The sequence below is a fragment of the Hyla sarda genome, chromosome 9 (genome assembly GCF_029499605.1).
Source record: "Hyla sarda isolate aHylSar1 chromosome 9, aHylSar1.hap1, whole genome shotgun sequence".
In the NCBI taxonomy this organism is placed as follows: domain Eukaryota; kingdom Metazoa; phylum Chordata; class Amphibia; order Anura; family Hylidae; genus Hyla; species Hyla sarda.
The window spans coordinates 133,672,085-133,700,017 of record NC_079197.1 but is presented as its reverse complement, the minus strand read 5'-3'; the positions used below and the strand labels follow the sequence as shown (position 1 = coordinate 133,700,017).

General features: G+C 42.2%; 1 protein-coding gene across 5 annotated transcripts in view; it reads right to left on the bottom strand.

Moving 5' to 3' along the window:
• Positions 1-1,721: 1,721 nt before the first annotated feature.
• The window catches only part of LRCH2 (leucine rich repeats and calponin homology domain containing 2), a 121,666-nt gene continuing 95,454 nt past the window's right edge, over positions 1,722-27,933 (bottom strand). For all 5 annotated transcript variants that reach the window (XM_056540276.1, XM_056540278.1, XM_056540277.1 and 2 more), the window contains 5 exons: positions 26,331-26,388; positions 23,440-23,552; positions 13,703-13,840; positions 2,394-2,471; positions 1,722-1,859 (listed from right to left, as the gene is read on the bottom strand). In XM_056540276.1, the coding sequence (XP_056396251.1) occupies positions 1,740-1,859; positions 2,394-2,471; positions 13,703-13,840; positions 23,440-23,552; positions 26,331-26,388 (507 nt within the window). In that variant the 3' untranslated portion in view covers positions 1,722-1,739. The remainder of the gene's footprint in view (positions 1,860-2,393; positions 2,472-13,702; positions 13,841-23,439; positions 23,553-26,330; positions 26,389-27,933) is intronic.

The window sequence follows — 27,933 nt, the reverse complement described above, 5'->3', positions numbered from 1 at the left end:
TCATCTTGTAGCATTCACAAAGTCACAAAATGAAAATACTGAGATGCCAAAAAAGGATATAAAAATTACCAGAAGTGCAATAAATAATCCAATATCTAAGAACAGATTCTACTGGTTCATAACAGAGCGCTCAGAATATTTACACTTAACTAGCAGAAAACTACAAGCACTAAAACGTGTTAAAGTAACAGCTGTATGTAAAGTGAATGCTCGTCCTTAAATGACATTTACTGATTCAATTCTATTAAAGGGATAGTCCAGCAAGAAACTTTTTTTGTTTGTTTTCTTTAAAAATAGGCTCAAGCTGCTTGCTAAAAAAAAAAACAACTCTGTAGTTACCCTCCCTAACTCCTGTGCATCCAGTCTCCGCTGCGTTACACTTTCTGGTGCTGGGGTCGCACAAGGAACTGCTGCTCAGCCAATCAGTGACCGCAGTGGTGTCCTGCCAGTGACTGACCCCAGCACCAGAAAGTGGAGATTAGGAAACTTAATAATGGAGACGGCAGGGGAGCGAGGGAGGCAAGTACAGGTTTGTCCTTTAAGCAGGCAGCCTGGGCAAAAAAACAACAACAACTTTTTGCTGAAAAACCTCTCTAATACATCTTTGTAGTAGTTAGAAAAATAAATGGCATATTAAAGATTTATTAGGAAATGAACCCCAAAATGTTGGCCATTTTACTTGCGTTACAAAAGGTGGTCATTCACTTTATGCAGCAATAAAAGGAAATTCCAGAGTTTAACAGATGTAGGTCTAAAGTGTCTAGTCATAGTCATTAAAAGGGGTTTTCTTACAGAGATTCTTTTTTTTAAATATTTCACCCATAAGAGCCACATTCATTTCTGCGATTCACCATGATTTTATAGGAAATAACTGAGCAGCTGTCAGACCTTCATCGCCAGAACTCCTGTGTTGCAATTTTGGCAAACCCTTTTAATGGCAGCAATAATAATTTTGGTCTAGAACAGCTGTTTACCAGTTGTATTTCACTGAAGCGAAAAATATAAAAAACCTTCTTAAAACCAATTTTGGAGCTCCATTGTGACACTAGGATATTGCTGGCAGGACAAGCTGAAACAATGGGTGGGTTGTCCTTCTGCCGTGTCACCAATGTATACTGCCCGCAGACAATGAATGTAGCTCTAGCCTTGGGGCATATTTATAATGATCTTTAGTAGGGTATCCTTAAGACAAAAAAACTGAGCCTCCCTAATATTCTTTTAAGTCTGATGCATCTGCAAGGCTTTTACACTGGGGAGATTCGATCATCTATTCCAGCTGCCTATCCAAAATCAGAAATTACCTGAAACTATATTGATGTCAGTTCAGAACCAGTCTGTATAGTGGAAGAGATTTTGGAATTATTTTAAAACTAACACCTGATGTATTAGTCCATATTACCAACACTCTTGCCTCTCCATACTGTGTGTTAAGGAATATACTTGTATACATTCACCTACACACAAAACATGCATTCACAGATATGCAGTCCGTGGTATTTTACAAATCAAGAGCACTGATAAAAATAGGTTCAGAAATGAAAAAAAAAAAAAAAAAAGTAAAAATAACGTCACTGGAATTCAATATATTCAGTGAGTGGACAGTAGCTGTGCACAGCAGTTCACATGTTAGGGCTAACATGACTTCAGAAGGATAAGTCTTGCCGGAAAAATCCACTATTGAGGCTTGAGAATGAGCCATAGGGACGTCAGTGCTTGTGATAGTAGGCTTTCATGGCAATTCACACTGAAGAAAGTTGGGAAGTTCTCAGTAAGGGAAGTTCTAATAGTGCTTGTACTGTGACACCAACTTTCACCAGCCCCCTCTCTTCTAAGATATGATGGGGTAAACACAGCCTGTCCTGGAACACAAGACAGAATGAGATCATTTACTGTAAGGCTGCAAGTAATATGTAAAAGGTCTTACACAGAAAAGAATGCGTGACATATCAACCAAACACAATGAAACCAATGCTACAAAGGCTCTCTGGAGAGGGGAACAAACCCATGTTAATTGGGCACTGTCACATACGTAAAAATTTTGATATGTTGTAAAGCATGTATAACCAATAGGTTTCACCAAAACATCATTCTTTTGGTGGAAATCAAAGTGGACTGCATTGCAGTCATTAAGGACGGCGTATGTCTAATGGGTCATGGCACCTGCCTCACAAATAATTTACCCCCAGAATATCTCCAGGCAGAAATTCCTTAGTGTTAATAGGCAATCACGGCAACCTCTGTTGTCAGATTCTTTAGACAGAAGATGGTGCATGCTCCAAACACTTATGTGACGCTGTGCTGAGGCATTAAGGGATCGTAGCAAAAGCACAAGAAGAAAAAAGCAGGTACCATGAGGAAAATGTGGTGTTGAATGGACAACTTCTTAAACTTACTTGTGGGACTCCAAGCTTCTTACAGGCCTCCAGAAAGTTTTCTACATTACGCCTGCATTTTGCCATGCTGAGCTTAGGCTTAAAAAAACAAAAAAACAACATCTGTTATATACTGAACAGAAACAAGACCCCAGGCATTGCTGTTACACGGAAACAACCTTCATATTCTATATTATAGCAGTGATCATTTTTGGTATTTTAATGGCAGCATGGTTTTCTTGAGTATTCCCAGTGCAAGTACTTAGAAGGTGACCCCCTCAATGACTGATCAGTAGGTTTCTCACTGATACCTAGATCTAAAGGTAGATCTTAAAGGGGTACTCCGGTAGAAAACTTTTTTTTATCAACTGGCTCCAGAAAGTTAAACAGATTTGTAAATTACTTCTATTAAAATATCTTAATCCTTCCAGTACTTATCAGCTGCTATATGCTCTAGAGGAAGTTCTTTTCTTTTTGATTTCTTTTCTGTCTGACCACAGTGCTCTCTGCTGACACCTCTGCCCATGTCAGGAACTGTCCAGAGTAGGTGCAAATACCCATAGCAAAACTATCCTGCTCTGGACAGTTCCGGACATGGACAGAGGTGTCAGCAGAGAGCACTGATCAGACAAAGGAAATTCAAAACAAAGAACTTCCTCTGGAGCATACAGCAGTTTATAAGTACTGTAAGGATTAAGATTTTTAAATATAAAGTACGTTACAAATCTGTTTAGCTTTCTGGCACAGTTGGTAAAAAAAAAAAAAAAAAAAAAAATGTTTTCCACTGGAGTACCCCTTTAAAAGCTGTATTGTGCTACCTAACATAATACATCACCACAGATGGCACAAACTAGTATTAAGTCAATCTAGAATAAAATAAACACACATGGCGAAAAAGGGTAAATACATTGTTTTACTGAAGTAGAAACTCTGGGATTACACTAAATAATTCAAAGAGGTAAGTAGTAGATTACTCTGAATGGTTTTCATAATTTTTATAGATCTGCTTATTTTTGAAGATGCCTCTTATTTCTTGCCTCAAGCAGTATCCCCATCATTAAGACCCTTAGGGGTTATTATCAGATACAGATAAAGTAGTATTTCCCAGATGATAAAATTATAGCATATCACTATTATATGTCATTATGGTGGAGGCCCAAGCTAAGACCCCCACCCCCCCCCCCCCCACACTGACCCTAAAAAAAGAGGGGACAGCAGTGCTGATTTGGCAATGCAGTTAATTCCCAGTCTTTCCCTGACATTGGCGCCTGGCTGACTGCTGTGCAGGGGAACAATAGCGAAGGACCATTTAACCCCTAGAGGACATGCAAGGTTCATGTACATTGCTGGTGTCTGGGAGCGGAGCTTGCTTCAAAGATGACTGATGACTGCTGACTGCTATCAGCAGAAACCATTCACAGTAAATGACCAACATCACCGATCACCGTTATGTCTTCTACAATGCGAGGAGGAATAAACTAAAACGCAAAAAAGGGGTCTGTGTCCTTAGAAGGTTAAGTGAATGCTTCAGCTTGCAGTTCCCTGCAAGGACAATTGCAGACTATACTGTAAGCAACAACCACAAGGCTATGTTCACACTGCTTAATGTTCCCACTAAGTAATGGTACTTTGCTCTCAGGTTTTGCGGAATGAATGAACAGTGGCAAAAATTCTGCTGTCTGAACTGAGTAGCAGAATTCCCATTGAAATCAATGAGAGACTGCTGTAAGTGGAATCCACACTTAAAGGGGTATTCCGGGCAAAAACATCTTATCCCCTATCAAAAGGATAGGGGATAAGATGTCTGATTGCGGGGGGCCCGCCGCTGGGACCCCCGCGATCTCCCTGCAGCAGCCTGCATTCTATGCGTAGCTGCGTCTGTAGTTTCAGAAACCGCCGGGCTTCCGAGACGGGGACGTGACGTCACGCCACTTCCCCTAGTTTCATGTCTATGGGAGGGGGCGTTGCGGCCGTTACGCCCCCTCCCATAGAAATGAATGGAGGGGCTGTGGCGTGTCTGATCGCCCCCCGCGATCAGACATCTTATCCCCTATCCTTTTGATAGGGGATAACATGCTTTTTCCCGGAATACCCCTTTAATTTTGTTGTGGAAATTCAGTGCAGAAAACATATAGAACTAAAGGCTTTGTGTTTGTTACTTTTTATATCAGCACTGCTTTCCCTTCTTTTTCAGGCTCATTGGGAGTGACCAAAGTGATGACATATCCTAGAGATATTCCAACACTTCAGGACATGGAAAATCCCTCTTAGCTGGTATCTGACATCATCCACTAGGATCCTTCATGACGACATCTTTGCAAATAAACACTTAAGATCGTATAAATAATTTATGTACAAATAGTCCCAGTTACCAGAGTCTGGAACAATCCACAGCTGCTTACAGAGAAAAGCCAAGAAGACAGAGGAAGTAAAAGAAATCAGCGATTACCATTCACAGCATCCACCTTCCAGCAAAGAGAGGGAACCCGGAGCTCAGTGCAACTTCTAACACATTTTTTAATCCTTAATGTTATATTGAAATAGTATTGCCTTTTCTGTGGTTTATAATTAAAGGAAACCACCTAACCTCCCTACCCCCCAAATCCATTTAAATCTTTTTGGCTAGGGTCTCTCTTACCATAATCACAGCTCTTATAATTTACAGAAAGTAAATATTTCCCTTCAATCTCCACTCTCCCCCTCCCCCGCATACCAACACCTTGCTCTGCCCCACATGACAACTTTAAACGTTACTCTTTTTCAATAATATTTTATTTCTTTGTGTCCAACTCTCCACTTTCCATTCAGGCCAACACGGACCCTTCACTTCTTACATTCTTTATTGACTGCCTTCTTAAAGGGGTACTCCGCTGCTCAGCGCTTGGAACAAAATGTTCCAAACGCTTAGAGATGGGAGCTTGTCACGTCCCGCTGCCTCAAAGCAAGTCTATGGGAGGGGGCGTGTCAGCCGTCACGCCCACTCCCATAGACTTGCATTGAGGGGGCAGGGTGTGACATCATTTGGGGGCGGGGCTATGACATCACGTGCTCCCTGCCTTCGCTCCACCCAACTCAAGCTTCGGAAACCTTTGGAGAGCTGAGGGGAGGAGTGGTCGCAAGTCTGCATGGGTCACAAATTTTCACCTCACACCGGCGCTGGCTCTAAGCATTCGGAACATTTTGTTCCAAATGCTGAGCAGCGGAGGACCCCTTTAACTGCAAGACTTAATTGTGCATCTGAATCCGAAACCAAAATCTGCTAAGGTTTAATATTGTGACCTCATAACCTCAAAGGGCACAAGTTCACTTCCTCAAAAAATTGTGAAACATATCTCAACCCATATTTTTCCCAAAACCGTTAACATTGACTTCCTTCTATTTCTTACAAAAATAGATTGGGACACAATGGTGTTCATTACATCACCCATTTTATTCCCAAAACTTTTTCATGCCCATGCCCTGTGTGTTAACTCATATAAAAGGCCTAGTTTTGATCCCATCATACCCAAGTTCAGAACACTTCCCACAAATTCTAACATACAAAGGGGGGGGGCAATGACGTGACGAGCTCCCGGCGCCAGCGTTCGGAACAGTTTGTTCCAAACGCTGAGCAGCGGAGTACCCTTTTAAACAGACTTTCCCCTAACCATACTGGACTAGGAGATCATAGAAAAAGAATTTCAGGTAATAATATAATTTCTAATATTCTTTCCACCATACTCTGTGGCAGCACCACCAAATTTCAACTTTAGTCAATAAGGGATATACATTTAACTCTGGATACCTACTTATAGCTTTACTTCAACTACGCCCAGATATTTGAACTTATCTCTTTCCTCCAAATTTTTATCTTTTCATGATTTATCTGCTTCTCAAGGGACATTAGGATAGTTTTAGCCCAATTTATACATAACTCATCTTACCAAAATTTTCTAGCATCCCCATTATCTGATCTAATATCTGCCCTGTGTTTGCAATGTATACCAATATATCATCCGCAAACAATTACATATTGTCTTCTCTCCCCCAACTTCCAAACCCTCATACCTCCATCCTTCTAATCTTCACCGCTAATGGCTCTACAAATAGGGCAACAAATATATGTGTGTGTGTATGTGTTGGGGGGGGGGGGGGGGGGGGGGGGGGTCTGCCTTGTCCCTCGCCAACAAACAGAATGGTTCTAGCTGGATGCCCTTCACCAAAACCACTCTACCCTGTTAAAAGCCTTAACCACATCCAACAAGATGGCTGTTGTGGACCACTCATAAACCCACACTGAGCCCCCATTTTGGTATCTGAAAGCATCTTTGCCAATCTTTCTGCTAATACCTTTTCCAATATCTTCAGGTCTACATTTACCAAAGAGATTGGTCTATAGGAATCTAGCTCATATTTGTCTTTTCCTGGCTATAATATTAGCGGTATTAGAACCAATCTTCTTATACAATAAGGGGGCCCATCCTTTGTATCTCCTTCACAACTTTCCAAATTTCCCCTTGCATAATATCCCCATCTAAAAAAAAACAAAAAATAAAAAACGCCATGTCTTGAGGCAGCTTCGGTAAATCACACGCCATTACGTAGTCAATTTCCTTATCCTCCACAACCATCTAGGACAGTGGTTCTCAACTGTTTTTGCCTGAGTACCCCTTGATAGCCCATTCCCAAAAAAATTGTACCCCCATATTAGACATTGTGTAATGATTATAGTATAATTCATATGCTTTACTTTCCTCTATAACAGGCCCCCTGTTCCCATCCCTATCTCTCCAGTCCCCCGATTTACAGGTGACATCTTCTCTAACTGGAGTTGTTTTCTTTTCTTCACTATCTGGCCTAGACCGCCATTAAGATTTCTCCTATACAAGACTTCTCCACAGAACCAACCAAGCAAACATTTTAGGCTTCTTTCTGCAGTACAAGACCCACCTATTTACAAACTCCCCATGTTTATTGTCACACAGTAATAGTACCCGCTTTGCGTCCCCATAAAGTTGTTAGGACCTCTCTGTGCCCCCAAATATAGGTATAGGCCCCCAAACTGCCCCCACATATAGTTGTAGGCCGCCATACTGTCCCGCTTTGTTGCTCCACTGCTCCTCTGGTCTGGGGACCTATTGCTATGGCTCATAGCAGTAGGTCCCCGGTCTGCAGTGGAGCAACAAAGCTGATGATAGTTACTGCCCACAGCAGCCCAGTGCCCGCGCTTCCCCTTTACTGTCCTCCTGCTCTGCTCCTCGGTGCAGGGACGTCAGCCTAACATTTATTTCAAAGTGGTCCAGAGCAGTAACCAGTGGCTGTGGCTGCCATTACTGATTTTTTTTTTCAAGTATCCCCTGGAGAACTGCTGACTACCCCTGGGGGTACTTGTACCGCAGGTTGAGAACAACTGATCTAGGAAGTATACAATTTCTTAAAGAATTAAAAAAAAACAAAAAAAAAAACAAACCCTTAATCTCTTTTTGCTCTGAGCAGATTTCCCTCTGTATAACTTACAACAGGAATCACTGTTCCTTTTTCCTCCTTTATCATATTAGTCAGGAACCTCTTGGTTTTACCACCTTCCAATATCTCCAGTCTTCCTTGTATCAATTGCCACCTCCCAATTAGTCTTAACCACTTCTAACCTGGAATCCACAATCTGTCTTTCTGCCTCATCTACCCCGTTTTTCATCATCTTAAATGCAAATAAGAAGAGACCTTTCAATCAGACAGAGCTGGGCAGGAAGAAGCCAGAGAGGAGTTGCCCAGACAGTGCCCCATGCCCATCCCCTTTTAACCCCTTAAGGACTCAGCGTTTTTCAGTTTTTGCATTTTCATTTTTTCCTCATCACCTTCTAAAAATCACGCTTTCAATTTTGCACATAAAATTCCATATGATGGCTTATTTTTTGCGCCACCAATTCTACATTGCAGTGACAGTCATTTTACCCAAAAATCCACAGCAAAACGGAAAAAATTTCACTGTTTGACAAAATCGAAGAAAAAATGTAATTTTTGCATTGATCGGACTTTTTAATCGCTTTTTATTCATTTTATCATGATATAAAAAGTGACCAAAAATACGCTATTTTGGACTTTGGAGTTTTTTTGCACGTACGCCATTGACCGTGCGAATTAATGATATATTTTTTATAGTTCGGACATTTCCGCACACGGCGATACCACATATGCTTATTTTTATTTACAGTTTTTTTTTTTTTTTATGGGAAAAGGGGGCGATTCAAACTTTTATTAGGGAAGGGGTTAAATGACCTATGTTAACTTTTTTTTTTTTGCAGTATTATAGCTCCCATAGGGACCTAAAGCACTGCACACACTGATCTCCTATGCTGATCCCTGCAAAGCCATAGCTTTGCATGAATCAGCGAGATAGGGGCTCGATTGCTCAAGCCTGTAGCTCAGGCTTGGAGCAATCAAACCCAGATCGGACGCGACGGAACAAGGTAAGGGGGTCTCCGCTCGCGTCCTAGCTGATCGGGACATCGCGATTTCAACGCGATGTCTCAATCAGCCCGACTGAGCTGCCGGGAAGCGTTTATTTTCACTTTCAGATGCGGTGATCAACTTTGATCGCAGCGTCTGAATTGTTAATAGCGCACGGCACAATGATCGGTGCAGCGCGCTGTTAGCCCAGGGTCCCAGCTATGAATAGCAGCCGGGACCGACCTGGTGTGATGCGGGGTCTGCCCATGGCAGATTCATGCTGTGCTAAGGCTGGGTTTACCAACACCGCCCCGCATGAGGCTGGGGGGAGCTAAAACTTTGCGCTCCCATATGCCGCCCGTATGTAATTAATTTCAATGAGCCGACCGGAGTGAAAAGCTGACTCCGGTCGGCTCATTTTTGCCCCTAATGCGGTTTTCCCACAGCACCTAAAACCGTAGTTAACCACGGTTTGAGGTTAAGTGGAAAACCGTATACTGGGCAAAAATGAGCCGACCGGAGTCAGCTTTTCACTCCGGTCGGCTCATTGAAATTAATTACATACGGGCGACATACGGCAGGGATACGGGAGCACAAGGTTTTAGCTTCCCCCAGCCCTATGCGGTCCCGTATTGGTAAAAACGTGATGTGAACCCAGCCTAACTAAAAAGTTAAAAGTTCCTTTTAATTTCATCAAATAAATGTTTGGTAACGCTCAAACATACTGTTAAAGATAGCCTAAGATTTCCTGGAAAATAGGAACACACATTTTCAGAAAAACTTCTAACAAACATTATGTAATACTGCAGCTGACAGAGAACATGTCATAAGGCTGTATCCTGAAGATAAAACACTCGATTGTATCACATATGCATGTGCTGGGTGCCAAAATCCGAGAAAGGAGCAAGAACATTAACTCCAGAGGTCTTATTGTACAAAACTATACTGAAATTGCAGTATCCTGGAACCTGTATAAACTATAGGGATTGTCATTGTGGCCTACTACTTTCTGGTGTTCATATACTTTACACTCCACATAGATAACTGTTTTGGTTATTATTGTAAAATGAAAAAAAAAATAATGCAATTTAGCAACTTATGTGGGGTTTCTTTTTATGGTAAAACTCATCTTTATTCTTTTATTTGAAAAATGGGCATCTATTTAACATTTTTCTTTTTTTTTTTTATTCAACTTTTTAAGACATCATAGGCAACTCTTCTAAATCGCTTATACAGATTGATCAACAGAAATATATAGAAAAAAACAGAGGAGACACAATGCGCATCTAAGCGTAGTAAAAAAAATATATATAGATAATCTGAGTGTAAAAGAAAATAATTAAATGAAATTAAAAATGGATGTCGGCTCCAAGGAAGGGGGGGAGCAGCAGTTTCCAGATTCGTGTTTTAGGTTGTTATGTTAGGTTTGCTCACCTTTCTGTGTTGTACCGTGGGCACAACACCAGTAGACGCTTGTTTCCCACTATTCTGGGGGACACAGATTGGAGGAGTGCAGCCGGAACTAGACCCATTCTCACCGGCGGAGGACGGTCACTGGAATGGAAGAATATCGGTCCCGTGGTCCCGAGAAAAAAGAGAAGTGCTTCTGTGGGCGCTCACCTCCATCACAGATGTAGTCCGTCACAGGTATGTGGAAGTTTCCGAGAACTTGGTAAAATAAAACCGCTTGGACACGGATGTATTTTGGAAAATAAAAAGAAGGTTTATTCCTTCAGCATGCAATACAGCAACGCGTTTCGAGGGGCGGGGACCCCCTCTTCATCAGGCTATCTGATGAAGAGGGGGTCCCCGCCCCTCGAAACGCGTTGCTGTATTGCATGCTGAAGGAATAAACCTTTTTATTTTCCAAAATACATCCGTGTCCAAGCGGTTTTATTTTACCAAGTTCTCGGAAACTTCCACATACCTGTGACGGACTACATCTGTGACGGAGGTGAGCGCCCACAGAAGCACTTCTCTTTTCTCGGGACCACGGGACCGATATTCTTCCTTATACAGATTGATGCAATGCTATTCAACTGAATAGCAAGTCAAAGAAAAAGATCGGCGACTCACCAGAAGTTGCTAGCAGAGTTCTTCTTTATTAAAATACTCACAGATACATAAGTAAGGAAGGAGGGTAGTGGGGGGGGACACTGGATGGCAACCAAGCTCCGTTTCGCACAGATGTGCTTCCTCTTGGCCGGAGAAAGCACATCTGTGCGAAACGGAGCTTGGTTGCCATCCAGTGTCCCTCCCACTACCCTCCTTCCTTACTTATGTATCTGTGAGTATTTTAATAAAGAAGAACTCTGCTAGCAACTTCTGGTGAGTCGCCGATCTTTTTCTTCATTGACTTGCTATACATCTACTACCTACTTCTGATCAGAGCACCACCTGCAGCAATAACAAGAGTCCACTTCCACCATTTGATCGACGCTCCAAAATAGGGCTTAGTGCAGTGCCGTGTCATCTTGTTTTCTGTACTATTCAACTGAATAGTTCGATCGGCACACTGCCTGCACAGCCCTGCCCAAGGACAACCCACAGGACTAACATACATCATTTAGCCTTTTAAATGCCCCGAACACTATTGACTGCAGCATTTAAGGGGTAAAATCACCAACATCAGCTGATGTCTACCAATAGCAGTATCGACCATTAGCAATGATAGCAGCCTGAACCCACTATCTATGAATCTCAGGGCAAAGCTTACATCTGGTTACAAACCAACTTAGACTCGGTCAGGTGAGGAGCAGAATGGGAGGTCAGATTTATGGATTAGTCAGCATGAAAGGAAAAAAAAAAAAGAAAAAACACACCTAACTTTAAGAGGAAAACTGTCAGCCTGATCACCCACTCTAAACACAAAACATATAGAGTGAGAGTCCAAAGAGGGGTCACTTACTGAATTCCGTCCACTTGTTCCGGAGATATGGGCTCAATTCAGTTAATTGTGCACAGGAGGCGGGATTCTGCCCCCCCCCCAGTTCTAGTGACGTGGAGTCGCCAGTCATGTGAGTGCTGCGATCTGTCCATAGAGCGCATGCGCCGGCAGATTACATACAGCTCTCACATGACTGCTTTCTGTATGTAATCTGCCGGCGCATGCACTCTATGGACAGATCGCAGCACTCACATGACCGGCGACTCCACGTCCCCAGGAAGTGGAGTCGGAGAAAATGAATATTCAAATTGCAGGTGCGATATTATGAGCTGGCGGACAGAGGCAGGGGTGGCCAGCTGGCAGGGCACTGCCTCCTGTGCACAATTAATTGAACTGAGCAGCTGAACTTCTGCAGTCCATATCTCCGGAACAAGTGGACAGAATTGAGCCCAGTGTTTTGGGCTTAGAGTGGGTAATTAGGCTGACCGTTTTCCTTTAAGAACTGGGCAGAGGCCTGGCCATTAATGATTATTCATGTGAATTAATGTGAATAACCAATAGGTGTACACACACACCAATATTTTATTTATTTATATAATATATATATATATATATATATATTTATATATATATATGTGTGTGTATGTGAAGCTTCCACTCACCGTTCCTATAGATATTCTTCATGCAGTCATTCTGTTCGGGCAGGGAGATCTAAGTAATGCGGGGGTGCTCAGAGGCAAGACGTTTTGCCTCTGAGCACCCTGCATCACCGGAATGACGGCATGAAGAATATCTATAGGAACGGTGATTGCAAGCGTCAATTCTATATATTTTTTTTGCATCAACTCTTCTACCTTCTTAGAGCGTTGATAGAAATTTATCTGAAGAGTCCGGCTGCTGTCCTGCTTTTTGGTCGATTCCTTTGATTAACAGACATGTGTGGAGTTAGATGACTGTGCTCTCTGAATTCCCTTCTCCAAACACACACACTAATAAATATTATATATAATATATATATATATACACACACACACACACACACACACATATATATATAAATACACACACATTTTATATTATATATATACACATACATATACATATACACACACATTATAAAATGACTGATCCAAAGCAGGTGTATTGCTAGGGGTTTCTGCACAGGTCCTGCAGATTGTATAAGATTACAGTGCAGTTACATCTAGTAATTACAGGCAACGTCTACACAAACCTACTATCCTTCAAAAACACTTGCCTAATGCTCCCCCAGTTTTGTGCCTCTTTCAGCACCTGATGCCCTCATAACTTTATTAACATCTGGGAGACTGTTTTTTGGGGATAGCTAGTGTCCAACCCAATAGTGCACTTTACATGTCCCACACAGAACAGTGTCCTCCTTAGTGTTTGCACACAGCAATAGTGCCCTCCTAACAGTGATAATGCCCCCTTAATGTCGGTAGTCTGTAATAATGCCTTTCCTCACAAGAACTGTGCACCCACACATAATTGTGCCCCTGCAGAACTGAGGTGTCTCCATAAGGCAAATGTGCTTCAGAAAATAAAAGCCTATAGCCTGCCCTGTAAACAGCATGGTGCAGGCAGACATATTAATGTGACTGCATCACACTGGCCTGTGTTTAGTCTTGTAGTCATCAGGCTCTTAGTTCCTGCAGCCTACGAGAGTGTGTTTGGAGTGGCATAGAGCTAGTTGTTCTTCCACAACAATCAACCACATCTATATCCTCTGGACACAGGTGCGGTTTTAAAGTAGTAGCTTTCCCTGTGTAATACACCCCCTGCCCTCTTCCTTGCACAAAGTTTGCTTGCCCGGGGCTACTGGCTACCCTCTGCAAGCTACACCTCCCCAAAGATCCAGAAAATCAGCGTTCAAAGTTATCCTATGCCTTAACACAATGAAAGTGACATTACTGGTGCCTGTAGTAGTCTCACTACAATAGTAATACCATTGATGAATAGGGATGAACAATTGAGATACCTGAAAATCATCAATTCTTACCACTGCTGGTGATGGGACATGAATACTTGCAACTGAACGAGGTCGTATATGATTGGCAAGATGACATAATACTACTCCATCCATGAGTGCTCCTCCAATATCTTCTGGCAGAATAACCTTCAGCCTGGACTCCAGATTCTGTGGAAATAGTGCAATAGTCTATAAGCTGCATGCATTTATGGCTGTGGGACATAGAGAGCATCATGTCCCATCCGCTCCCTCCCCTCTTCAAGAACTATACAGAAGGAATAGCGCCAACTCCCCTTGGTCATTCAAGATACAGCAGGACATCGCCAAGAAACTCAGGGGTGTTTACTGTGTTATATGCAGTGCTGGATGCTTCTCTTCATGGTTTATGTTTATGTGAGCGAGATGATCCCATAGATTTGCATTATGAGAACATCTTGGTAAGAGAGAATGTGTTAAGCACTCACTTACTCCAAATCATTCTACCAATTGATCAGGGTTAAACATTCAGACCCGACCAATCAATACATTTGACATATCTATGACATGTCAAAAAGTTTCAAACTGCAGTCAGAGCACTAATTCTAGAGAAACGCTCAAATCTCCTCCTCACCCCTTTTAACAATATACAATAGGGACTTTTGTTTGTACAGATGCTAAAATCCTTGAGGATGATCGTGGTCAATGTTTTTTTTTTTTTTTTTTTGGGTTACTTTTTTTTACTTAGTCTAGAAAATCCATAAAAGAAAACAAATAAACTCCTATATTTATTATATCACATATATACTGCCAATTTCAAAACCCATATATAATGGTGACTGACCCACAGTACTTTTAGCCCAGATATTATAGGTGTATTGGGTAATAAAGCAGAGACTACAAAAAGAACTAGTAGATATGAATGTGCTGTATTCTTGAGTTGAGTGACGACACCCGCTCCCCTCCCCCTTTATCAGGCTACTTCAGCCATTATTGTAGAGTCGGGCATAGCTATAACGGGGAGAGGGGAAAAAAAAAAAGACAACGTACACTGCATGGTATGTATTTATTTTACTGGATGAAGGACTGTGCTATTCTATACACCAGAAAGACAGAAGACCCAATGGAAACCACCCAAAAAGTGGCCAAAATGACACCTTTCTGGTCTCGGTAAATTGACTAGGGGCTAAGGATACATTTGTCATCTGAACCAGGAGATTTTTTTTAATGCATACTGCAAATTGTGAAAAGGGCCTTACTGTACAGCATATAGGCTAGAGGGGAGCACTTTATTCTTTGTTAGATTTTTTTCAGGCAAACAATATATCCTGAGAGAACAGTACAGCAAATTTGTCCGCATAGTATCCGGCTATTAACCCCTTAAGGACCCTTGACGTACGCGTACGTCATGACACCCTGGTACTTAAGGACCCATGACGTACGCGTATGTCATGGACAATTCTGGTCCCCGCCGGGCGGGGATCGGACCGGGATGCCTGCTGAAATCATTCCCCCCCCCCCCATGTCGGTGGTCGCAAAAAACGCAAGCGAATTCACACTTGTGAATCGCTGCAATTCCGGTGATGTGGGTCACTGGTGACCCGCTGACCCGGAGATACAAGGTGATCGGGGGTGTAGGATACACCCCCGATCACCTCCTGTATCTATGGGGAGGTGGCGATTTAGTCACCCCCCCCCCCCCCCCAGGATCGCTGCTATTGGCTGGACGATCGTCCAGCCAATAGCAGCCGGCATGGGAGGTGTTAACCGCATCCTCCTGCAGCTCCCGCGGCTGGGTTCAGTCAGCGGTCAGAGCTGCTGGAGGAAGACCGGGCCCCCCCCCCCCTCTGCTGAGATCAGAGCCCCCCCATAGATCAGGGAAAGCATACAGCCCAGGGAAAGGTAGGGTAAAAAGTAAACAATTTCAGAAAAACTCACTCTCCAAAATCCCATTGTTGCTCATTCCCTTCTGAGCTTTCTACTGCGCCCGCCGAACACTTAATATACACATATGAGGTATTTCCTTACTCGAGAGAAATTGGGTTACACATTTTAGGATGATTTCTCTCCTTTTACCCCTTGTAAAAATTCAAAAACTGGGTCTAGAAGAACATGCCAGTTTAAAAAATGAAGATTTTGAATTTTCTCCTTCACTTTGCTGCTATTCCTGTGAAACACCTAAAGGGTTAACAAACCTTTTGAATATCATTTTGAATACTTTGAGGGGTGTAGTTTTTATAATGGGGTCATTTGTGGGGTATTTCTAATAGTGAAGACCCTTCAAATCCACTTCAAAACAGAAAATTTTGTGAAAAATTGGAAAATTGCTGCTATACTTTGAAGCCCTCTGATGTCTTTCAAAAGTAAAAACATGTCAACTTTATGATGCAAACATAAAGTAGACATATTGTATATGTGAATCAAGATATAATTTATTTGGAATATTCATTTTCCTTAATAGCAGAGAGCTTCAAAGTTAAAAAAAAAATGCAAAATTTTCAATTTTTTCATCAAATTTTGGAATTTTTCACCAAGAAATGATGCAAGTATCGACAAAATTTTACCACTAACAAAGTAGAATATGTCACGAAAAAACAATCTCGGAATCAGAATGAAAGGTGAAAGCATCCCAGAGTTATTAATGTTTAAAGTGACAGTGGTCAGATGTGCAAAAAATGGCCGTGTACTACAGTGAAAATTGGCTGGGTCCTTAAGGGGTTAAACAGAGTAGCGTATCAGGGTGACAGACCAGTATCACGTGAATATAGAGGGGTCCACTGTTCATGATCTCCATCTACAAGACTTGTTTTGGGGGACCTGCCGTGTGTGCATTACATAGTCAGTCTATTAAAGTGCATTAGAAAAAACATTAGGTGCTCTCTTCCAAAAACAGTGGCACACCCGTCCTCGGGCTGTGTGTGGTATTTTAACATGCATCAATGGAAATTACCTTCAATATCACCCAAACTGAGAACAAGTGTTGCACTGTTCCTGGGAAAAGGCAGCAATGTTTTCTAAGCCTAGAAAACCCCTTTAAATTCAACAGCCACTTAGCACTAAGTTCCCCAGCACAATATACTGGATAGTGATGGCCCCAGCAGCAGAAGACCCTGCAATACACTTGTCAAATTGTCCATGGCAGAAAAACAATTAGAATGACTAATTCAGTTTTTGGTGCAGTTACAAAAGGAGACATCTCAGTCTATTCTTTATAGGTTTCCTTCTTTTATGGTCTATTTCCAGTTTGGCACAAGAAGTTGCCCACTAGGGGTCCCCATACCATCCAGAACATAATCCTGTCTTGCTGCAGCATCATCTTTGTCCAAGCTGAAGCCCAGGCTGGGACAGAATCCACAAAGTAACATACACATTTTATTTGTGGGATATAAGAGGTGTTCTTTAAAGGTTTGTCTTTACACACTTATGTTCAGGTGAGGTTCTGGTGGTTCATAGGGATCGGCTGAGACGGCGGTGCGATTTGCATCTTAAAGACTGCCAAACTATTGCACTGTATTTATGAATAACAAAAAATATGCAAATCTAGGGAAATCGTGGGCTGTGACAACAATATGGTTATAAATAACAGTTCAAGGGGTTGTGTTAACAGAGACAACTCCAGAATTGTTGCAGGTCCCATTCCCAGTAACCCAACTAGCAAAATCATATGTTTGCCAGAAGGATTGGGAGCTGGACTTGCAGCAATTGCCTGCAGCAGGGGAAATGTAATCTTAAATGGCATCTATTCAGATGAATGGCTGTCCATTGAACACAAGAGCAGCTCAAGTCTGCCAGAAAGGGAGATGCTCCCAAAGCAGCTTTCCTTTCTGGGTCGTAGGAGGTCCCAAGCTAAAGACTCCATCTAGGAAGTCATATGCCCTGATCGGGCATAAGGATAAGGGCTGTCTTCATTAGGAAAGTCCTGTAAACATTGAAAATAAAGAAAATAGGTTAAAAAAAAAAAACTCCAGACATGGCGCGATCCCATAGAAAGAAAATCTGCAATTGATAAAGGGTAGGAAAGTACCCGAAACGCGTCTTGCCTATGGATGTACATGTAGACTCTCTTTTTAAATAAAGAACGGTTTGCTAACCAAGATACCTATGTTTGCTTTCTATGGGATAGCCCAATCTCTGGAGTTTTTTTTGTTTCCTATTTTCTTTATTTTCCTATTACTGGATCCGGTGCCACGGTTCCTGGTCAAACTCCTACGGCCTGCAATCTTTCAAGTACCCCGCATACAGGGGTGATATGGATAACCTAAAGGTTTTTCCAGGTGAGAGTCCATTATCTAGACCCCCACCTACCCTCCGCTGCATCCACAGGATTACACGAGGTGCTGTCCTCATTTTTGTACTCTCTCATTACTGTAAAAATTGAGACCTGTTGCAATTGTAAATTAGAGCTAGGTGAAGTGCGCGGCAGCACAAGCCTCACCCGTCGGCAGTCACTCAAATAAGACCCTTTCACTTCATAAGTCTATGGAGTAAAAAGGTTGGATGAAGCGGCCGGGTGCTGCTGGGCACTTCACAGGATTAAAATTCACGACCACAGCAGATCTCAGATGATGTCTGGGCAACATGTCAAAAGTTTATTAAAATTATAGTGATGTTTTAATAGACTAATGACAACGTTCTTTTCCCAGCATTTTAACCCCTTAACGGGGTACTCCGGTGCTTAGACATCTTATCCCCTATCCAAAGGATAGGGGATGAGATGCCTGATCGCGGGAGTCCCGCTGGGGACCCCCGTGATCTTGCACGCGGCACCCCGTTTGTAATCAGCCCCCGGTGAGTGTTCGCTCCGGGACTGATTACCGGCGACTACAGGGCGGGCCCCCGTGTGATGTCACGCTCCGCCCCTCAATGCAAGCCTACGGGAGGTGACACGCTCTGGGGACTGATTACAAACGAGGTGCCGCGTGCAAGATCACGGGGGTCCCCAGCGGCGGGACTCCCGCGATCAGGCATCTTATCCCCTATCCTTTGGATAGGGGATAAGATGTCTAAGCACCGGAGTACCCCTTTAACGACGCAGGACGTATATTTACGTCCTGCGCCGGCTCCCGCGATATGAAGCGGGATCGCGCCGCGATCCCGCATCATATCGCGTCGGTCCCGGCGCTCATCAACGGCCGGGACCCGCGGCTAATACCACACATCGCCGATCGCGGCGATGTGCGCTATTAACCCTTTAGAAGCGGCGGTCAAAGCTGTCCGCCGCTTCTAAAGTGAAAGTGACCCGGCTGCTGAGTCGGGCTGTTCGGGACCGCCGCGGTGAAATCGCGGCGTCCCGAACAGCTGACCGGACACCGGGAGGGCCGCCCTTACCTGCCTCCTCGGTGTCCGATCGATTAATGACTGCTCCGTGCCAGAGATCCAGGCAGGAGCAGTCAAGCACCGATAACACTGATCACAGGCGTGTTAATACACGCTTGTGATCAGGATGAGAGATCAGTGTGTGCAGTGTTATAGGTCCCTATGGGACCTATAACACTGCAAAAAAAATGTAAAAAAAAAAAGTGTTAATAAAGGTCATTTAACCCCTTCCCTAATAAAAGTTTGAATAACCCCCCTTTTTCCATAAAAAAAAATAAAAGTGTAAAAAAAAAAAAATTAAACATATGTGGTATCGCCGCGTGCGTAAATGTCCGAACTATAAAAATATATCATTAATTAAACCGCACGGTCAATGGCATACGCGCAAAAAAATTCCAAAGTCCAAAAAAGCGTATTTTGGTCACTTTTTATACGCAAAAAATGAGTCCTCATACCGCCCTGTACGTGGAAAAATAAAAAAGTTATAGGGGTCAGAAAATGACATTTTTAAACGTATAAATTTTCCTGCATGTAGTTATGATTTTTTCCAGAAGTGCGACAAAATCAAACCTATATAAGTAGGGGATCATTTTAATCGTATGGACCTACAGAATAATGATAAAGTGTAATTTTTACTGAAATATGCACTGCGTAGAAACGGAAGCCCCCAAAAGTTACAAAATGGCGTTTTTTTTTCGATTTTGTCGCACAATGATTTTTTTTTCCGTTTTGGCCGTGCATTTTTGGGTAAAATGACTATTGTCACTGCAAAGTAGAATTGGCGATGCAAAAAATAAGCCATAATATGGATTTTTAGGTGGAAAATTGAAAGGGTTATGATTTTTAAAAGGTAAGGAGGAAAAAACGAAAGTGCAAAAACGGAAAAACCCTGAGTCCTTAAGTCCAGGGGTTTTTCCGTTTTTGCATTTTCATTTTTTCCTCCTTACCTTTAAAAAATCATAACTCTTTAAATTTTGCACCTAAAAATCCATATGATGGCTTATTTTTTGCGCCACAATTTCTATTTTGTAATGACATCAGTCATTTTAACCAAAAAATCTACAGCAAAACGGGAAAAAAATCATTGTGAGACAAAATTGAAAACAACGCCATTTTGTAACTTTTGGAGGCTTCTGTTTCTACGAAGTACATTTTTTGGTAAAAATGACACCTTATCTTTATTCTGTAGGTCCATATGATTAAAATGATACCTACTTATATATAGGTTTGATTTTGTCGCACTTCTGGAAAAAAATCATAACTACATGCAGGAAAATTAATACGTTTAAAATTGTCATCTTCTGACCCCTATAACTTTTATTTTTGCGCGTATGGGGCGGTATGAGGGCTCATTTTTTGCATTGATACGACTTATTGATCGCTTTTTATTCATTTTGTCATGATATAAAAAGTGACCAAAAATGCACTATTTTGGACTTTGGAATTTTTTTTTGCGCGTACGCCATTGACCGTGCGGTTTAATTAACGATATATTTTTTAATTCAGACATTTCCGCACGCGGCGATACCATATATGTTTAATTTTATTTACACTTTTTTTTTATGGGAAAAACTTTTATTAGGGAAGGGGTTAAATGATCTTTATTCACTTTTTTTATTTACTTTTTTTTTGCAGTGTTATAGCTCCCATAGGGACCTATAACACTGCACACACTGATCATTGTTATCCCATAGGGACCTATAACACTGCACACACTGATCTCTTATGCTCCCATAGGGACCTATAACACTGCACACACTGATCTCTTATGCTCCCATAGGGACCTATAACACTGCACACACTGATCTCTTATGCTCCCATAGGGACCTATAACACTGCACACGCTGATCTCTTATGCTCCCATAGGGACCTATAACACTGCACACACTGATCTCTTATGTTCCCATAGGGACCTATAACACTGCACACACTGATCTCTTATGCTCCCATAGGGACCTATAACACTGATCTCTTATGCTCCCATAGGGACCTATAACACTGCACACACTGATCTCTTATACTGATCATTGTTATCCCATAGGGACCTATAACACTGCACACACTGATCTTTATCATTGATCACTGGTTTCTCATAGGAAACCAGTGATCAATGATTCTGCCGCTTGACTGCTCATGCCTGAATCTCAGGCACTGAGCAGTCATTCGGCGATTGGACAGCGAGGAGGCAGGTAGGGACCCTCCTGCTGTCCTGTAAGCTGTTCGGGATGCCGCGATTTCGCCGCGGCTATCCCGAACAGCCCACTGAGCTAACCAGCATGCTTTCACTTTCACTTTAGACACAGCGTTCAACTTTGAACGCCGCGTCTAAAGGATTAATAGCGTGCGGCACCGCGCTATTAGCCACGGGTCCCGGCAGTTGTTAGAGGCCGGGCCCGACCCGCTATGACAGGCCCCACGTTATAGATCGGGAGCGAACACATGATGTACCGGTACGTCATGTGTCCTTAAGGGGTTAAAATGATACCCTACTTTTATAGGTTTGATTTTGTCGAACTTCTGAAAAAAAATCATAACTACATGCAGGAAAATGTATACGTTTAAAATTGTCATTTTCTGACCCCTATAACTTTTTTCTTTTTCCGCGTATGGGGCGGTATGAGGGCTCATTTTTTGCGCTGTGATCTGAAGTTTTTAGCGGTACCATTTTTGTATTGATCGGACTTGTTGATACACTATTTTGGAAATTTTTTTTTTGCGCGTACGCCATTGACCGTGCGGTTTCATTAATTATATATTTTTATAATAATTCGGACATTTCCGCACGCAGCGATACCTCATGTTTATTTTTCTTTACACTTTTTTTTTTTTTTTTTGGGAAAAAGGGGGGGGGGGGTTGATTCAAACTTTCATTAGGGAAGGTGTTAAATGATTTTTATTTGCTTTTTTTTGTAATGTTATAGCTCTCATAGGGGACTAAAACACTGCATTAACTGATCTTTTACATTGATCACTGGTTTCTTATGAGAAACCATTGATCAATGATTCTGCCGCTTGACTGCTCATGCCTGGATCTCAGGCACTGAGCAGTCATTTGGCGATCGGACACCAGGAGGCAAGGTAGGAGACCCTCCTCGTGTCCCAGAGCTGTTCGGGGTGCCGCGAATTCACCGCGGACATCCCGAACAGCCCCCTGAGCTAACCGGCAGGGATTTACTTTCACTTTAGACGTGGCGGTCAACTTTGAACGCCGCGTCTAAAGGGTTAATAGTGCGCAGCACCGCGATCATTGTGGTGTACTATTAGCCACGGGTCCCGGCCGTTGTTAGAGGCCGGGCCTGACCCGCTATGACGCGGGCCATGTCGTGGCCCTGCGTTATAGAAAGGGAAAGGACTCAGGACGTACCGGTACGTCCTTGGTCCTTAAGAGGTTAAGGACCAAGTGTTCTTCGGTTTTTGCACTTTTGTTTTTTCCTCCTTACATTTTAAAAATAACAACCCTTTCAATTTTGCACCTAAAAATCCATACGATTGCTTATTTTTTGTGCCACCAATTCTACTTTGTAACAACATCAGTCATTTTACCCAAAATCTACGGCAAAAAGGGAAAAAACATAATTGTGAGACAAAATTTAAGAAAAAACACAATTTTGTATCTTTTGGGGGCTTCCGTTTCTAAATAGTAAATTTTTCGGTAAAAATGATACCTCATCTTTATTCTGTAGATCCATACAATTAAAATGATACCCTACTTATATAGGTTTGATTTTGTCGTACTTTTTGAAACAATCATAACTACATGCACGAAAATTAATACATTTAAAATTGTAAATCTTCTGACCCCTATAACTTTATTTTTCTGTGTACGGGGCTAAACGAGGGCTCATATTTTGCACCGTGATCTGAATTTTTAATCCGTACCATTTTTGTTTTGATCGGACTTTTTGATAGCTTTTTAGTCATTTTTTTATGGGAGAAAAAGTGACCAAAAATACCCTATTTAGGACTTTGGAATTTTTTTTGCGTGTATGCCATTGACCGTATGGTTTAATTTACGATATATTTTTATAGTTCGGACATTTACGCATGCGGCGATACCACGTTTATTTTTCTAACGTTCTTATATTTTTTATATGGAATTTTGGAAAAGGGGGGGGGGGGATTTAACCTTTTATTAAGGAAGGGGTTAATTTGTGTTTTTTTTTTTTTTACTTTTATAAAACTTTTTTATTTTCTTTTAACACTTTATTATTCCCCTTAGGGGACTTTTAGGAGGAATCATTACAGACCTCATACAGATCAATGTGATTCCGTAGAATCACATTGATCTGTGTGATCTGCACTCGATTGATAAAGCCTTGTCCAGGCTTTATCAATGCGAGAGCTGAGACCTGCACGGAAGGCGAGAGCTGGGACCTGCACGGAAGGACATCCAAAGTGGATGGGGGGGGGGGGGGGCTTTACATTATAGTTAAATTCTAAACCCTGCAAAGCACATAAAATCCACTCTAACATACATTTCGGAGCTGCTTTATCTGCTCTCTCTCTTCTCTTAAATGCTCCATTTTTCTTCTCATTGTGAAACCTGGATCTAATGAACTATAGTCTTGCCGAGAAGTGCGACTAAAAGCTGAAAAAGAGGGAAACACTGATTAAATGTGTGACAACACGCATTCTAATATAAAACTCTTCTAACAAACAAACATCAGATAAACAATTTACAGTTGTAGATATGTTTGCACCAAGTTTTTTTTATTTTTTATTCTTTATGTCTTTCAAAAGCAGTTTTCTAAATTTTTGTCTTTTAAAAATGTCCTACAATGTTGCTGCTGTAGAGATTGTGCAACTCCTTAAAATAGCTGGGTGTCCTGCTGTTTCTTATATACATTTGGTTAGCTATAATCCTCCCCACTCTACTTACATTGTTATATTACAGATATACAGTCATGGCCATAAATGTTGGCACCACTGAACTTTTTCAAGAAAATGAAGTATTTCTCACAGAAAAGGATTGCAGTAACATGTTTTGCTATACACATGTTTATTCCCTTTGTGTGTATTGGAACTAAACCAAAAAAGGAAGGAAAAAAAGCAAATTGTACATAATGTCACACCAAACTCCAAAAATGGGCTGGGTAAAGTTATTGGAACCCATAACTTAATATTTGGTTGCACACCCTTAAAAAAAAGAAACATTTTTGAAAATCAGTAGTTTCCTATCAATAAGCTTCTTACACCTCTCAGCCGGAATGTTGGACCACTCTTCCTTTACAAACTGCTCCAGGTCTCTCTTATTGGAAGGCGCCTTTTCCCAACAGCAATTTTAAGATCTCTCCACAGGTGATCAATGGGATTTAGATCTGGACTCATTGCTGCCACTTCAGAACTCTCCAGCGCTTTGTTGCCATCCATTTCTGGGGGCTTTTTGATGTATGTTTGGGGTCATCGGGGGAGATTTATCAAAACTTGTCCAGAGGAAAAGTTGTCCAGTTGCCTAAAGAAACCAATCAAATCGCTTCTTTCATTTTGATCAGGCACTTTTAAAAATGAAAGAAGCAATCTGGTTGCTATGGGCAACTGGGCAACTTTTCTTCTGCACAGGTTTTGATAAATCTCCCCCATTGTCCTGCTGGAAAACGCAAGATCTCAGACGCAAACCCAACTTTCTGACACTGGGCTGTACAGTGCGACCCAAAATCCATTGGTAATCCTCAGATATCATGATGTCTTGCACACATTCAAGGCACCCAGTGCCAGAGGCAGCAAAACAACCCCAAAACATCATTGAACCCTCCACCATATTTCACTGTAGGTACTGTGTTCTTTTCTTTGTAGGCCGCATTCCGTTTTCGGTAAACAGTAGAATGATGGGCTTTACCAAAAAGGCTTATCTTGGTCTCATCTATTCACAAGACGTTTTCCCAGAAGGATTTTTGGCTTACTCAAGTTCCTTTTGGCAAAATGTGGTCTGGATTTTTTAATGTCTGTGTCAGCAGTGGGGTCCTCCTGGGTCTCCTCCATAGTGGGGTCCTTCTGGGTCTCCTGCCATAGCGTTTCATTTCATTTAAATGTTGACGAATAGTTTGCGCTGACACTGATGCTCCCTGAGCCTGCAGGGCAGCTTGAATATCTTTGGAACTTGTTTGGGGCTGATTATCCACCATCCGGACTATCCTGCGTTGACACCTTTCATCAATTTTTCTCTTCCGTCCACACCCAGGGAGATTAGCTACAGTGCCATGGGTTGCAAACTTCATGATAATGTTGCGCACTGTGGCAAAGGCAAATCTAGATCTCTGGAGACTTGTAACCTTAAGATTGTTGATATTTTTCCACAATTTTGGTTCTCAAGTGCTCAGACAGTTCTCTTCTCTTTCAATTGTCCATGCTTAGTGTGGCACACACAATGAAAAGACTAAGTGAACTTCTCTCCTTTTTATCTGATTTCATGTGTGATTTTTTTATTGTCCACACCTGTTACTTGCCCCAGGTGAGTTTAAAGGAGCATCACATGCTTGAAACCATCTTATTTATCCACAATTTTGAAAGGGTGCCAATAATTTTGTCCAGCCCATTTTTGGAGTTTGGTGTGACATTATGTCCAATTTGCTTTTTTTTTCCTTTTTTTGGTTTAGTTCCAATACACACAAAGGGAATAAACATGTGAGAAATACTTCAACTTCTTGAAAAATTTCAGGGGTGCCAACATTTACAGCCATGACTGTACTAGTGGGGGAAAGAGGAGGTTGTACATGACAGTCTAGACAGAGGAAAAAATATTCAAGTTTTCTGGGACGGGAAATACCACAAAAGTACTGTATTTGAGCGTATCATCTTAGGAAAACACAGACCTCACACCCAGCACGTGAACAAATCTACATGACAAAGAGGTGATACTAGCAGCACACTGCTTTTCAGGGGGTCTGAAAATAAAAAAATAAAGACTGCAGACAAAAAACAAAGTGGATTTATTCAATGCTGGTTGATTCATTGAAAAAGTTTGAGAGGACTAGATGCCTTTCTTGAAAAATATAAATATTAAATATTACCAGTTATGGAAACGTAATAAATCCCTGGATCAACTCCATAATTGCAAGATTTGGTGTAGAGAATAATTATTATTTTTTTTATTCCTAGTATGGGGCAATTGGCACATTCAGACTTTTTTATGGATTAACACACTGGGTTGATCTTGAAGGACCAGTGTCTTTTTTCAGCAATATCAACTACTCATTTATGGCAGTGTTTATCAACCATTGTCCCTCCAGCTGCTGCAAAACTACAACTCCCAGCATGCCCGGACAGCTGTTGGCTGTCCTGGCATGCTGGGAGTTGTAGTTTTGCAACAGCTGGAGGCACACTGGTTGGGAAACATTGATTTTTGGAGATGACAACTAGACATGCTTACCAGATCTAGGCTTTAATCCAAACGGTGTTGGTGAATTACTATGTGACCTTTCACAATCCTATCATTGAAAGAAAAGAAAAATATAAAAACAGTCAGTGTCATTTGAGGTGGAAAAAAAACAAAAAACTGTTGCAACACATTATCTCACTGTAGGTCCAGCTTCTGTATCCCCCCCCCAAGCAATTAGTTTTTTTTGCCAGGGAACACAACATCTGATCAGATATTATGCAGCAAGGTAACATTACATTTCAAATACTTAAATGGGCACCAACATTTCGCCCCCGCTTGTCCTCGGTGCACCAACATTTCGCCCCCGCTTGTCCTCGGTGCACCAGAGCCCCCCGCTTGTCCTCGGTGCACCAGAGCCCCCCGCTTGTCCTCGGTGCACCAGAGCCCCCCGCTTGTCCTCGGTGCACCAGAGCCCCCCGCTTGTCCTCGGTGCACCAGAGCCCCCCGCTTGTCCTCGGTGCACCAGAGCCCCCCGCTTGTCCTCGGTGCACCAGAGCCCCCCGCTTGTCCTCGGTGCACCAGAGACCCCCGCTTGTCCTCGGTGCACCAGAGACCCCCGCTTGTCCTCGGTGCACCAGAGACCCCCGCTTGTCCTCGGTGCACCAGAGCCCCCCGCTTGTCCTCGGTGCACCAGAGCCCCCCGCTTGTCCTCGGTGCACCAGAGCCCCCGCTTGTCCTCAGTGCACCAGAGCCCCCGCTTGTCCTCGGTGCACAGAGCCCCGCTTGTCCTCGGTGCACAGAGCCCCGCTTGTCCTCGGTGAACAGAGCCCCGCTTGTCCTCCGCGTACAGAGCCCCGCTTGTCCTGTGTACAGAGCCCTGCTTGTCCACCCACATTTCCTGTATTTTGTTTCTGCACAGAGACACACAGGCAATAGCTTCAGAGACGTGAAAAAATTTTTTCACCCCAAAATATACACTTTTTTTTACCAATGTATATTACAAATATACATATAAAAAGGTATCTACATTATATAAAAAGTTTTTTCAAATGACTGGTTTGCTTCAAATGAATGGCTCATTATAGAAAGTATTGACAAGAGAGTCTGCCAAAGCAACTGTGCTTTCTTGCTCATAGAGGGGAATGATTTAAACTAAGTAAAATTATCTGACAGACTCCCTTTAAACATGGCAATCATAATAAATATATCTTTATGAATCTCTTTATTTACATAGGAAATATATACTGTATATGAAGCATTTGCTCATTAACGTTTTACACGTCATTAGCTGACATTAGCAGTTTCAAGCAGACCAAGTTTTGACTGAGTCTCACTATTCCTGAAATGTCATCCTATATTTAAACTTCTAGCTTAACATGCAACTAGAGATGAGCGAAATTACAGTAAATTCGATTCGTCACAAACTTCTCGGCTCGGCAGTTGATGACTTATCCTGCATAAATTAATTCAGCTTTCAGGTGCTCCGGTGGGCTGGAAAAGGTGGATACAGTACTAGGAAAGTCTCCTAGGACTGTATCCACCTTTTCCAGCCCACAGGAGCACCGGAAAGCTAAAGTTTGTGATGAATCGAATTTACTGTAAATTCGCTCATCTCTACATGCAACATATGTTCACACATTAAAGGGCACACTGT